The sequence below is a fragment of the Curcuma longa genome, unplaced genomic scaffold, assembly GCF_044706935.1.
Source record: "Curcuma longa cultivar G26 ecotype Majalengka, Jawa Barat unplaced genomic scaffold, ITB_CL_G26_1.1 contig_19252, whole genome shotgun sequence".
NCBI classification, from domain to species: domain Eukaryota; kingdom Viridiplantae; phylum Streptophyta; class Magnoliopsida; order Zingiberales; family Zingiberaceae; genus Curcuma; species Curcuma longa.
Window position 1 is genome coordinate 13,421 of NW_027431045.1, and position 14,601 is coordinate 28,021.

The 14,601-nt window shown below is 34.8% G+C and overlaps 1 protein-coding gene across 2 annotated transcripts; it reads right to left on the minus strand.

Moving 5' to 3' along the window:
- Nucleotides 1-1,035: 1,035 nt before the first annotated feature.
- On the minus strand, nucleotides 1,036-12,756 carry LOC141817071 (ribulose-1,5 bisphosphate carboxylase/oxygenase large subunit N-methyltransferase, chloroplastic-like). Of its 2 annotated transcripts, none has more exons than XM_074704761.1 (10): nucleotides 12,626-12,756; nucleotides 12,203-12,309; nucleotides 10,220-10,283; nucleotides 10,022-10,132; nucleotides 9,887-9,946; nucleotides 8,728-8,835; nucleotides 1,913-1,982; nucleotides 1,652-1,692; nucleotides 1,464-1,544; nucleotides 1,036-1,144 (listed from the first exon to the last, which is right to left on the minus strand). In XM_074704761.1, the coding sequence occupies exons 1-10, from the start codon at nucleotides 12,743-12,745 to the stop codon at nucleotides 1,055-1,057; spliced, it is 852 nt and encodes a 283-aa protein (XP_074560862.1). In that variant the 5' UTR covers nucleotides 12,746-12,756; the 3' UTR covers nucleotides 1,036-1,054. The 2 variants fall into 2 exon arrangements, with proteins under 2 accessions (XP_074560862.1, XP_074560863.1); XM_074704762.1 differs by having other exon boundaries at nucleotides 1,109-1,144; nucleotides 1,464-1,531.
- Between the last annotated feature and the right edge of the window lie 1,845 nt (nucleotides 12,757-14,601).

Sequence of the window (14,601 nt, forward strand, 5' to 3'; positions counted from 1 at the left end):
AAAAATATTTTATTTTTTATTTTTAAATATTTAGATTAAATTTTTTATTTTAGTTAATATATTTTATATTTTAAAAATACCAAAACTATATCGGCACGGTACGATACAGTACCGAAACTATATCGTTTCGGTCCGAGACCGAAACCTCGACACGTTCGATATTTTAAACCTTGCATGCTATTGAAGTTTAGTACACTCATTGTTATTGTAAATATTAACCTATACATGCTGGCAAGTCAACTTGGAAAAATAAGTCGGTTAGGATCATTTCTTCACGAGGCTAAATTCAATCAGAGCAGTTTCTTTCTTATTTACAACATGCTATTGAAGTTTAGCACACTCATTGTTATTGTAAATATTAACTTATTCATGCTGGCAAGGATGGAGAACAAAAAATGAAAAGATGTCAATAATACATGGCCTGCTACAAAAGGAAAATTGTTAATTTGCAGGTCAAATTTGAAAAAAAAAAAAAAAGTTAGATGATGCATCCAAAACCTAGGAAAATGGTTTTGATAGTGTTGTCTAGATCGCTTCAATGTAAAAAGACCACTGGACCTACACAGACATATATCTCATCTATGCAGCCATCCATGCAGTTGTATATGTGCTCTAAACTGAAACTGTAGGTGATCTGGAACAAAAGGAAAATTGCAAATTTCAAGTCAAATTTGAAAAAAAACAAAGTAGCTGCAGTATCCAAAACCCAGGAACGTGTTTTAAAAGTTCCCTAGCTGTTTGCAACAGGGCTGCTATGCTTTTGTTCAATCTAAATACTTACTATTATTATTTTTAATATATGCATCTCATATTACCCACATACTGCATATGTTCATAGTGGGTCATTGACTATTTAGCGCCTGCATAGGCACCTTTAGACCTTGCCTAGGAATTGCAATTGCAGCCATTTTTTAAATTTGAACAGATCAGTAAACTATGTGCAACTTCTGCACCTTAGAACTGAGAGTTATCATTTGAAGGATGGAAGGTTATCTTTAGTTCTACATATTTCACATTAATTGACAGATACAAATAAGAAAAACCTTAGTTAAAATTAGAAACTGAATAAGAAACAAAAGCAATAAGGATATGCTGCAGAATAATTGACCTGCTCACCAATAGCATAGTCATGATCAGCAATAACCTGGTAGCAATTTACCACAACAAAACAAGTCAGATTCCATTTTTTATATTACTATTAGGAATGCCAGAGAAATGTGTGGCATATACATAATGACAAACTTCCTATACCTTAAATGAGTTGGTATCTAAATAAAAATGGCAGTGTATCTTAATTAATTTCAAAAAGTGAATTAAGTCATTGTTTTTCTGTGATCTCTTACTTGTTTCCAATTGTCTTACATGATGACAAAAAAAAGTTGAAAATGAGAGAAAAACACAGACTACATTACATGCAATAATACCATAGAAGAATATCACCAGCTCAGGTTTGACATAGGTACCTCAGAGATTTCTTTATCTACATCACTTAGTAAAACTGCACCACACTTGCAATCATGATTGAGAAAATCTGCAAATGGGATCTAAAATTGAATTATCAGTTTCAGAAAATGAAGGAAAATGGAGTTAACTAAAACAGATTATAATTGTCCGATTAAAAATAACTAAATAATGTCCTTGAAAATCATACCAATGATACACCCTTAGAAGTTTCCCATGCTCGTGAGGAAACTGCATCAGTTCATTAATTATTTCAGCAACAGACTTTAATGCCAAAACAAGAAAGTAGCATTGAAACATGAGGAAAATATATATATAAGTAAAAAAGCAAGTAAGCGATGAATTCAAAAGCAAGAGAGGAGATCTCAAAGTAACTCAATATATATACCAACATAGTGGAGTCACCACCAATAATGTTTTGTAATAATTTCCTAGAGTATTTGGAACATACCCAAAGAATATGCATGCATGAAATTCTCGAAATGAACCTTGCCAAAAACATCAGGAAGCATTTCCAGAACCTGAAACAAAAAATGAACCATGATTAACATCACCAGTTAAAGGAAATGTCAGGAATAAAAGAAAATGAGCCGTTTTAGTACTTTTGTCAGTCAATGATCAGTAAAGGGTGATGAATTACCTTCACTATATATATTAGAACATTTAGTGTTTACCTTAGCTCTCTGGGAAGCATATCATTCTCATTCTTTATGTGGAAGATACCATCATTAGTGGCAATGATACTGCCTAACTTAACAAAGTTAAACCTTGAAATTATATCTTCATTAACAGTTTTAAACCAAATATTCAGAGGAGGAGGTGATTTGAAGTATTTCTTTGGCATAGAGATTGTCAGTTCAGAGGGCCATTCCATCTCACAACAAAATATATATTTAATATGCTTAATGAAGATGGTATTCTAGGAGTTCATCCTATTAACATTTCCACAACACTAAATGTATTTTATGTCGAGACAAGAGAACCTTTTATTTAATTTCAACAAGTATCAAAAATTAATTGGTAAATTGAACTACCTTGTTATCATTAAACATAACAATTTATTTGTGGGTGTTAGTAGAGGCTTTTTCTAATCGCTAGTGGGAGGCAACTCTAAAAATTCACAGATTCCCAATAATGCTCCATGAAAGCATCTAGCATATCATGGCCATCGACTCACAGTTATCTTCAAATTTTTGGAATCAGCAACGTAGAAGAAAATTAACTAAATTCTAGGAGGTACTTTTTATTGAGGAAATGATGCTCCTAAGGTTCATTCTAACCAAGTTGTTTTGATGTGTTTAGTGAAGGATTTAAGTTCGTTTTGACTTATGTTACTAATATGTACATCAAGTGTGCAGAGACTTAAAATAATGTACATAGAGCTCAAGGAGTAAGTTGACTCAATGCAGTTGAGCATGCTACACTCAATGGATCAGATGTCTCAAATGAGTGTTGGAATTTTGGAACTTGGAGCACACTCTATGGCAACGAACATTGAGTGATTGTGGATGTGGTCATGGAGATTGTGTGCTCGGTGGCCTTGAGGTCTAGTACAAGATGGACTCACAAGGCGTGGAGAATCGATTGGCATGGAGCAATCTTAGCAAGTTAGTTGCATTCAATGGAGTAGAGGCTTGACACAAGGCGGACGCTAAGGTGGACTTCAGAGGCATGGAGGATCAGATGGCATGGAGCAAACTCAGGGAGCTTCCTGCATTTGATGGATCAAAGACTTGACGCAAAAAGGACTCTAGGGCAAGGAGCATTAGGTAATAGGTCTAGACCTGGAAGCATGAGAGTGAGAGATAATCCTTTCGGTATCATATTTCGTAATGATGATTATAAAGCTAGGTATGAGATGTTTGCTAAAAGTAGGACAGTAATCACCCGTTATATAGATGATCATGTATTGGTGAAATTAGGAATTATGGATGGCATTGATTGGATGATCAATAAAGTAGGGTGAGATAGTTTGATGAGTATGAAATACCCCACCTATCTTAGAGTCACCCTTAAATTTTTAAGTTCGGTAGAAGATAACATCTTGCAAGGAGACGATGGGAAGATAATTTTTCGAATGTTCAATAAGGAATGTCAATGAACTTCAGAGGAATTTAATTTAGTTTATGAATTGCCAAGTGGTGGGAAGATAGGGATGCCCAATAATTTTCATAGAATTCTCTTTTGGGACGAGATGGATGGCAGAGGAGTTTATGACCCTTCTAGCGCTAAGGCCACCGCTATCCCAAACCCAGTCTTTCACTATCTTCACTGAGTCATGGCCCACACTATCTTTAGTTGTGGGGATAGTGAAAGGATAGTCCGTAAGAGTGAGTTATTTTTTCTTTGGGGTATGATTCATAATGTTCATATTGACACAGGTTTGAATTTTATTAGACACCTCGTCAAGATCAGTAAAACCTCGACGGGAAACATTGTACTTGGTAGATTTATCATGCGTATTGCCATAGTCCTAGAGTGTGATTTGCCTGAACTCAAGGAAGTAAAATGTAGTTCGAGGATTGATCTTGAAGCTTATTTAGTCATAAAAATGATTGTCAAGGAAGGTGATTATTACTATCTACCCCTTAGGAACCAAATGTCCCTTCCTCTACTTGATCCCGAATGCACCATAGTCCAGAACCAAACTAACTGGCTCATGACCACCGACATCCCCCCTCCCGAGCCAATTGACACAGTCCGCCCCACTTGATCCTCAGATAGACCGATCCTGCTCATCATTCTTTTGCTTGTACTGATTCTTCTGCAGGGTATTCTGGATTTGATTTTTCAGACTTCTACACATCCCTCGACGCCATCTGAGCAAAGTAGGCCGATCAAAGGCGCACCTCGGTCGAGATCTGAGCTGAGCTGGCCAAGTAGAGGCATACTTCGAAGGAGCGGTACCAAACCATAGAGCGGCATTATCAGAGGACAAACGATTTTTATAGTCATGAAGGCAAGTATTTCCTCGCCGCCATATCACATCAACGCAGTGAATGAGAGCATCACTGCGATGAGGAGGAACACTTCCACCAGATGGAGCGTTCCCGACAATAGATCGATGATATGTACGCATAACACATTTCACTTAGTAACCTTCCTCACTTTCCTCCTTTTTCACCTCCTCCGTAGTAGTTTTTGTTATCATTGAGGGCAATGTTAAACTCAAATCTGGGGAGTTTTAGTTAGGTTTTCCTAGTTTTGATTAGTTTTTAGGTTTAGTTTTTGCTTAATTCATCATGTGTTTACTTTTAGTTTAGTTTTCATATCAACAAGTTATCATGCATTGTTTGTTTGTTCCATATAGTACGACATTAGCATGATGAACTCTATGTTTTGTGGAAAGCATACTCGTATCTTTAGCGATTTATTTTTGATGTTGAGTCGAATAATTTTGATGTTGACCTACTTACTAGTATCTTTATTTCACTTATACTTGATCTTGATAGTTGATATATCTAAACATAGTTATGAAGCATACATTGGACTAGTACCTTGTTTCCTAGGTGATCCCCACTATATTTTGGTTACTGAAAAAGTACTCAGATCGTAGATCTCATAAAAAAAAGAGACTTGTGCTTCTAAGAATGTGACAGAAAAAGAAATTGATGAAAAGATCCCGAGGTTATTGGAGAAATACTGGTCAATTTCTTTCTTTCAACATCGAATGCTCCTTAGAGACCTTATATAGATAACGCAAAGCATTTTGGAGGGGGCGGGGACGATCCTTGCACATGATAGGTAAGTGTCTTTCGCCAGAAGACCTTGGGAACAAAATGGCATGATGAAATGACTAGGATTGGTAGTTGATACTTGAAAGTCAAGTCACATTGCACTGTGCACGTAGAACTTTCATGTTATGCCACATTAAAATGATTTGTATGTCTTTACCCACCAATGAAACTATTTAATAAGATTTTATAACTTCACTATGGATTATAATGTATCATTCACACACATCAATTTAAATTGCAGGTTTTGTTTGAGGACAAGCAAATGTTTAAGTCTGAAGATATTTGATGTGTATTTCATGTATAATTTTTTATATTATTTTGTATGCATTTTGTTTTATCACATGAGCATATTCTACATAATTTCATCTCTTTTGCATTGATTTCATCTTTGTACTTTGGAGATCTGCTTTTTTGTGTGTTTTTATTGACAGGACACAAATTCAAAACTTAAACAGAGAAAAAAAAAACTTTGGAAAGTGATTTTCCAGCATGAAGCATGATCTGATCATGTCTCCTCACACAATTGTACTTCATTCGAAGAGTTAGCGTTAAAATGGAGCAAAAATCATACTTCCCGAGGGAAACATGTAGGGATGGCAACGGGTTCGGGGGTTCGCGGGGAAGCCTTCTCCATCCCCGTCCCCGAAACCCAAACTCATATACCATCCCCGTCCCCATCCCCGTCGGGTATCATAATTTAAATATCATCCCCATCCCCGTCGGGTTTCGGGTATCCAGCGGGTTTCGGGGATCCCCGTGGATTTCGGGGTTGATTTTTCCCGCGGATATTTTCATGGGTATCCCCATACCCATACCCATCCCCATCCCCGTCTTATTTTTTTTAAATATTAATTTAAATATATATATATATATTATAAAATCCTTACAAAATAACATTATAAAACCAAATATTAAACTCTAAAACAAAACATTATCTCTAAAACAACATCTAACTAATGCATAATCGATACAATAAGTTTGAAGTTCTTCCATTCTTCAATTTTCAAAATTTTGACACCACTTATCCTACAAAAGAAAAAAAATAAAAAGAGTTAACTATAAGATGGGTCGGGTTCGGGGACGGGGACGGGGAATATTTGGAATACCATCCCCACCCATTCCCGTTTTCCGAGATTCGGGGATTCCCCATCCCCATCCCCGCTTTCTCGGATTCGGAGATTCCCCGGTCAAAATGGGTTCGGGGAACGGATTCCCCATCGGGTCCGGATCTAATTGCCATCCCTAGAAACATGAGCTAGCCGTGCTTTTCATGTTTCCATCTGTTGCTACAGAACTACATGGTCATGTCATGTTTTTCCACACGGTCGTGGTACGAAACAATCGCCCGGTGTTTTTGGAATATTTCAACAAATATGGAAGCCTTAGAAGGCTTTAAAAGGACCCAAGGGCCTCAGAATTACGAGAGTGGTTTTCTTGTGATAACGAACCCTAAGAGAGCATCGTTTCCAAGGAGCAGCCAAAGATTTCATCCACCAAGGAACTTAAAGATCAATTCCCGAGGGAAACACGAGCTAGCCGTGTTTTTGGCATGACCGTGGTTCCATCTGTTGTTCACAGAACTACACGGTCATGTCATGTTTTTCCACACGGTCATGGTACGAAGCAGTCGCCCGATGTTTTTGGAATATTTCAACAAAAATGGAAGGCTTGAAAGGCTTTAAAAGGATCCAAAGGCCTCAGAATTAAGAGTAGTTTTCTTATGATAAGGAACCCTAAGAGAGCATCGTTTCCAAGGAGTCATCAAAATTTCGTCCACCAAGGAGCTTGGAGATCAATTCGAAGACGACTACAAACACCACGACTAAGTCTTCTCTCTCTTTTCTTCTAAATTTGAGTTATAGAATATTTTCTTTCATGTCTTCATGTTGTAAGTCTATCTCCATGAGTAGTCTCGTAATTCTAGGATAAGGAAGTAGCCCGATGAATTATTAATACTCAATTTATAGTTATTCATCTCTTTTTATAGCATGACATGTTTGGTTTATGATCCGGCTTTAGTATGCATACATGATAATGACACTAACATGCATTTTGATATCCCACAAGATGCAGGGATGGACCGAAAGGTGAACCCAATTCTCCAACCCCTAAAGTTTGAGACTTGAGGGATTATTCATGAAAGTAGTTCAAAATTTCACGAGGGCACCATTGGTTATTACAGAGCTTAATAGGTTTACCCCAATTCGACGTCACAAAATAGGGAATAGCACCTAGAGGACCTTGAGGCATTGTAACAAAAGCCTCTTTGAGAAAGCGATCGCTTTAGTAAGATTACTTTGAAAGTAGGCACAATGTTTGGGTAGACACACTGGTATTATTCTAAAAGTCTATATCAGGTACCTTGAGATAGACCACGTTCATAATTATCAACCGTAGGGGGAAAAGAATGAATAACATTAGGGTGTCAATAATCATCATGATGAAACCAATATCCTAGAATTGCTTCCCTAAATTGATTTCTCTCCACGAATTCTCCTTGCTTTCTTAGTTCATATTCTTTCTCTTACGATTCTCCCGACTTTGATTGATTTAGATAGTCTATTTCGCAATTTGAATTGGTGCTCGATTTACAATCTCAGTGGAACGATATTTTATTACTTAACGACAACCGTGCACTTGTGGATTTCTCACATCAACTACTTGTACGAAGACTCATGATTATACATAGGCGATTGCCTAAGGTAACTAACCCTGCTAATTTTCCCAAATCAACACCCAAAAATTGTGTAAATGATCGTGCAAATAACACAATCATTTGTTACCTTTTTTAAGAAAACCCTGTCATCATTTCAGGAGATTAAAACAATAGAACTAAATTCAGATCAAAGGAGAAAACGGAAACAGAAAAATGGGGCACTAGTACATCTTAACTCACTATAATACCATATAAAGCTAAGAATAAATGAAGCAGCAAATCCTATGAAAAGGCACACCTTTTAAAGGCTATCCTATTCTTATTCTCCAGGAGCACCAGGTAAAAGTAACTGTCACCTCAATTGCAGCAGGGTAAAAACACTGCTTGCAAAAATGCTCACTCCAATGTAAAAGGACTGGTGATGACAGAGGCAATTTGAGGTCAAGGCAAATTACTGAACATATCTGATGACTCTCAATGCAATCATAAAGAAATATCTGTAGTTTCCTAGTGAGATCTGCATATCATTCAAGTGGTGCATAACTCAATTCAACATCAAGCAAGTCTCTCTTTGGTCAGAAATTTGTTAAATATAATCAACTAACAGAAGATTCTTATCTTAAATGCAACTTTACATGAAATTGCCCAGCCAAAGAAATTCAAATCTTGAAATTGCAGTTATGCAAATCTATAATTACAATCTTAATAAACACATTTACTTTTCAAACTTTTATCATGAAGCAACAAAAAACCAAGCAACGAAAGTTTAGAATTGTCATTTTAAATAAAACACAAAAGAGAGTGCTACGTGACTAAGCTTTGTAGAAACAGCACATCACACAATAATAGTTTACTATGTTGTCAGAGACAAACTGGTATAAGTGCTGAGAATTCCTTCTCTATGTAAGCTTGTTGGATTATAGTTTCCTGATAAACTGGACTCTTGCAAATCATTTCTAGCTGATCTTTACTCCAAAATATCTGCAACATAATCATGTAAAGTAGACAATACTAAAGAGTCACTTGCCTTGATACAATGTAAAATAAAAGCAAGGGAATTCAAGGAAAGTTCTCAATTAACGAACTGGATGAGAAAGAAATGAATCAGTAGCCCATAGAAATCACTTTGATTTATCAATAGTATATATGTCCAACTATTTAGCACCTTGTTTCATGTAGTACAAACACAAGGGGTTTTGTTTGTAGAGATCATATCTGTATTTGAAATTGGGTAATGATTTCTGCATTTGGCCACCAATGTAAAACCAAAGAATCCCACCAGTGAATCTCATGCCTCCAATCAATCTATGTTTATGCAAATAATTATCTCCAGGTGTATTCCACATTTTATTCTTTGCATTCCAAATAACAAATGTTTTTTCTATCTAGATATTAAATTCAAAAATTTGTAGATATGAGTGAAAGCACTTGCAGAAATTGCCATTAGATAGTAAAAAAATCTTGATCAAGCTGCCTAGCAGGAAAGAACCAGGAAACAGTATCACATATGATAAAGAATCAACAACTAGAAATTTTCAATTTCTAAGGTCAATCAGAACAGGAAGTTATTAGTTAGTCAAAACATAATCTGAGACTAGAATAACCTTGATGACAAATTAATGGCAAGCTTCTGTGTGAAACATCCTACTGAAGATTTTTACCTTTACAGTATTAATCCTAAAAGCAATAAAAAATGTTATTCTAGTCAACTAATGCAAATACTACATCATGCTTGTTTTTTACTCAATGAACAAAGAGGAAGAATTTAAAAGTAAAATATTAAAAACCTACCAACTAATAGATTGCTCCAATCTTTTATGGAGAAAGAGAAACAACAAAAACACTTTACATATCCATATCATTAGCTCAAAAAGCATCCTTGAAGACCTAGAAGAACTATTCAATTCAAATGTAAAGACAAAATCATACTGAGAAATGTAGTTGGGGGTTCTGATTCTAACATCCTTTTAGCCTTATAAATGGTTAGTACTTTTATCCATCTAATAACTATTTTCTTAAGCCAAGTATGTACCGCACTATGCATCTCATCCATGCAAGGAAGACAGTTGAGATAGGTGAACCATTCAGAACGCTGAAATCATAAAGATGGATACTCATAAATAATGGTCAGAAACACAAGACTAAAAACATCTCAAATGTTTGATACCTGTCGAAGTTCTTTTTCTGCTAGGAGAACTATGGCAACCCGTGACACATTTCCAATGTTGCGAGGAAGTAATTGTTCAATTTCCGAAGAGAGATTTTCTGAAGTTATTTGCTTTGTATTGACAAGAAAACGTTTAATAAAAATGACCTCACCCAAAATATAAGGATAGTGGTACATAATTGTCTATCTGGAACATACAGCAAGATAAGGAACCTTCAATATGCAGTCACCAGCTTTTATATTCTTTAACGCGATCAATGACCTAGAAATGAAAATATGGTCTTCTTATGAATAATTTGATCACCATATAGAAATAACTATAGAAATAAAAGTTATGACCAAGAAAACATTTCAAGATCTGTAGACTGTGTGAACCTTCAATTAAATGTTAAACTGTCAAATACAATGCTGACCCACAAAGTATCACTAACTTTGAAAATCAGAACAATAGCTTGAAGTTCAAACAAGTCATAATATTGTCGAAAATGAACACTTTATTTGCTTCAATCCATTCAGTTTTTATTTACTTTATGCAAACTCTAAGTCCTACTGTCCTACCTTCGTACATTTATTATATTCCAGAAACCAAGTTCACAAGGAGGAATAACTTTTGTAACCAAGAAAAATATACCAAAATAAAACTTGGTGAATGTAAGTAGAGGCACGATACATACTGAATAGAGGCATAAATTTAATATAGTAATAATTTAATGATATCATTACAAAATAATAATTCCATTGTATGTACAAGTTTGACAACAGTCAATCAGTCATAAGCCTCCATGATTCACAACACATGTATTAATGTGTAAATATATTACATGAAGACATCATATCAAGGAGAATAATGTGGGCATTTATTTCTTCACCCCGTAATGGTTTTTTGAATAGTTTCTCTTGATTACCAATGATAATTTGTTGATGAAATAATATCCTTTTGCTTCTATCATGTCATTCCATCTAATATTTTCAAACCCACAGTAAACATTGAATCAACCTGGCCATTTTATACCACAAAACTACCTATCAGTTCAACCATATTGAATTTAATATAAAAAGAATTGCAAAATTGAAAACATAGGTCAAGTGATCCTGGCATGTCAGTTTTAATCAAATTTTTAACAGAATTTGACTTATTCTTAATATTTCTTTTCAGCTCAGAATGGATTGGTGAATGATCAAAATCAATTTTCAAAATACTGATTGGTCATTTGCACTCATTTAAAATAGTTTCCGGCTAGAACATAAGGCTTTGGAAAAGATTTCATACCTTCATATTTAGGAAACTATAAACCACTAAACTGCAACAACCTTCTTTTTGTGTCTCTTCTACAATTTTTCTTTACATATAATTGTTTTACCAGTACACTAGTGTAAAGGAAGTAATACACATATCAGTTTCCTGTCAGTGGAAGTGGTCAACAGAAGCTAACCCTATAGACTTCTCCGAAATATAAGAAGAATAAATCATAAAATAAATACAAATCATGCATCTGCAAGTATGATACTTGAAATTACAAACTTTGTCTATTCATTCATCTGATGCATGTACAAGTATTCAGCCATCATGTTGTTTATGATTGGAACTTTTGGATCCAATGCCAAGTTACCAAGAAAAGTTCCATAGGCAAATTGAATGTTGTCCATAAACTTACACACGAAATAGATTGACATCTCAATGTTTCCACCTTTCCGCAGTAAGCTTAAGAAGGTTAACCCATCCAGCTTACTAACAAAAGGCATCCAAGCATGATTTGTAGCAATGCATGAAACAGGATAAGTTAAAGGAGCAAGTTATTGCATGCTTTTGCTAAATAGAAACGTAAATTCAAAAATAAAATGATACTTGAAATTACAATCTTTGCCTATTCATTCATCTGATTCATGTACAAGTATTCAGGCCATTATGTTGTTTATGATTTGAACTTTTGGATCCAATGCCAAGTTACCAAGAAAAGTTCTATAGACAAGTTGCCCATAAACTTGCGCACGAAATAGATTGACTTCTCTATGTTTCCACCTGTCTGCAGTAAGCTTAAGAAGGTTAACCCATCCAGCTTACTAACAAAAGGCATCCAAGCATGATTTGTAGCAATGCACGAAACAGGATAAGTTAAAGGAGCAAGTTATTGCGTGCTTTTGCTAAACAGAAACGTAAATTCAAAAATAAACTCTACAAACCTGCCATACGTGGAATTTCCAAGTGCCAACACTGAGGATATATCAGTACCAGTCTTCTCTCTCAACCATCGCAAAAAAATGGCACTTTCTTCAACTAGCACATGTTCCTTTAGAGAAAAAGAAAGATTAAAGCAAACTTACCAGTTACCACACAATGGCACAAAATATATCCGAATACAGATTGTACAAAATACTACCCAAACCTAAATGGTAAGCGAACTTAACCAACTTACCGGTGTGTTCATGGCCAAAAGATTATGAAAAAAAAGGGGTAAAAATGAATTGTGGATAAAACTAGGGTAGATTTCCTAATTCTACTGAGAGGATAAACGCAATCGATCGAGAAATACAAGATCGAGGTAGAAGGCGACAAAAATAATAGACAAAGTGGAAAGAAAGAAGAAGAAAGTGGAGGGAACGAACCTTCTCTGGAGAAGAGACGGAGGAGGAAAACTTGCAGCGAAGGGCGCGAGTGGCGGAAACCGGCGGTGGTAAAGAGGGAGAAGCGAAGAACGGCCGTGCAACCCGAACGCCGATTCGCATCTCCGCTTCCAGGCACGGGTCGATCTAGTCCTGGATCAGCGAGCGTCAGTTTCTTTTACTAAAAACTAATTTTATGATACAGAATAAATTTTCAAATATCTATAATTCACCAGCAAAAATCAATAGAACTTTTTAATCATGATTTTTACCAAAATAATATTTTTTTAAAAAATAAAATAATATTTTTATCATGTTTATTTTAAAAATACTCTTCACAGTAATAGGCTAAAGTAAATAGTTTTTTTTTGTTTGTAGCCGCTATTAAATTTTAAAATATTTCTAATTATTTTAAATAATTGATATTATAAATTATTTTTATAAATTAAATCACTTTATTTTAATATGTTATAGTAACTATTCTATAGTTTATAACATCATTAAATTATAATAAAAATATTTTCGAGATGAAAAATATAATAGAATGATGTTTTAATTTTTTAAAAAAATAAATACACTTTTAAAATATAATTTTTTAATTATTAAAAATAGTAGATTCTCAACTAAGACGATACCACTGTGTAAAGCCAAATACAACTTTTGCTCACTTACAAAATTATTAATTTATATAATAAATCAATTTGCAAGCATTCATAAAAATTAAAATAAAATAATCTCACTAACACTAAAGAATTGATTCCAAACAGAATTCAACTCTTGTATTGTCTTATGCTTTTTCGGTATGGTTTCAAAATCAAAATGATAATGTCTCCCAACTTTTACTAGCTTTGCTATCTTATGTGATATTCTTTCATGTTGTTCTACAAAAGTTGTATTTAGTTCCTATTAAACTATACATTCTCTAAAATGTGAATTGGATTTGGCACATACTTTCTCAACATATAGAACACATTATACACACTTGTCACGCAAGGGAGTAGGGTTAGTTAGAATCCTGACGAAGTCAGGCAATACCCTCCTGCGTCGTGACCAATTGCAGTTTCCTGATTTACCTCCTCACAAATGGTCATGGGATCGACCGTGTGAGGCCGCTAAGGTGGCGGATTCCACCTTTTGCAGAAGAATAGGGTTAGTTAGCACACCATCTTTCTAATTCACTCTAAAATCTCGAATAGAGTAACGAATTTACAGCTAATTCACTCCCTTCATTGGTAACCCCCTTAGAAAAAAAATAATCTCTCGCCTCAAACTCCAACTCGCAATGCTCGTGTTCATCATAATTTTTGACAATTTTATGTTGTTAGAAGCCTCTACCTAATAGCTTAACTCACTCTCTGAAAGTTATCACCCTCTAACTTCGATACCCCCCCAATATAAAAGCTTCAAATGGAATCATTAGTATCATTGTAGGATAATTGTTATTATTAGTATTATTATTTCTAAACTTCACCTAGAGAAGAGAGTGTTCCCAACTACTATTAAAATCTAGAATATAAGTTTTTTTTAATTTGTAGTTAACCTAATTTAAACATATTATCAAATATTTTAAAAAATTATTATTGCAATTATGTCATTAGTGATTAGGATTGATAATGAATTTTGATATTTGACAAAGAGTTTAAATTAAAATTTAGTATGCATTTAATGTGTGTATAAAGTTGTGTCGGGCTTGTTTGATATACACATGAAGATGACTTGGCCTAATCAAGATCAATGATGACTCAACGGCTCAAGGTCAAAGATGGTATGGGAAATCGGAAGGATCATAGGATAAGAAGCATTGAAGTACAGTTAAGTTGGAGAAGCCAAACTATGTAGACCTAAATAGAGATAGGTTGGTGGTGGAGTTGCAAGGTAAAACACTTATGTGAGTTAAAAAAAAATGTATACCAAGGGGAGGGTAGTTTCAATTTAGGCAATTGTTCGACCATCAAATTGATCACAATCGATGATCTAGT

What these genes read in the sequence shown, in the direction of transcription:
- LOC141817071 (XM_074704761.1), bottom strand. Translation starts at nt 12,745, where the DNA reads ATGCGAATCGGCGTTCGGGTTGCACGGCCGTTCTTCGCTTCTCCCTCT. An exon ending in CATGCATGCATATTCTTTGG is followed by an intron (nt 1,693 to 1,912) that starts GTATGTTCCAAA and finishes GAACTGATGCAG; the next exon opens with TTTCCTCACGAGCATGGGAA. An exon ending in TAGATAAAGAAATCTCTGAG is followed by an intron (nt 1,145 to 1,463) that starts GTACCTATGTCA and finishes AATTGCTACCAG; the next exon opens with GTTATTGCTGATCATGACTA.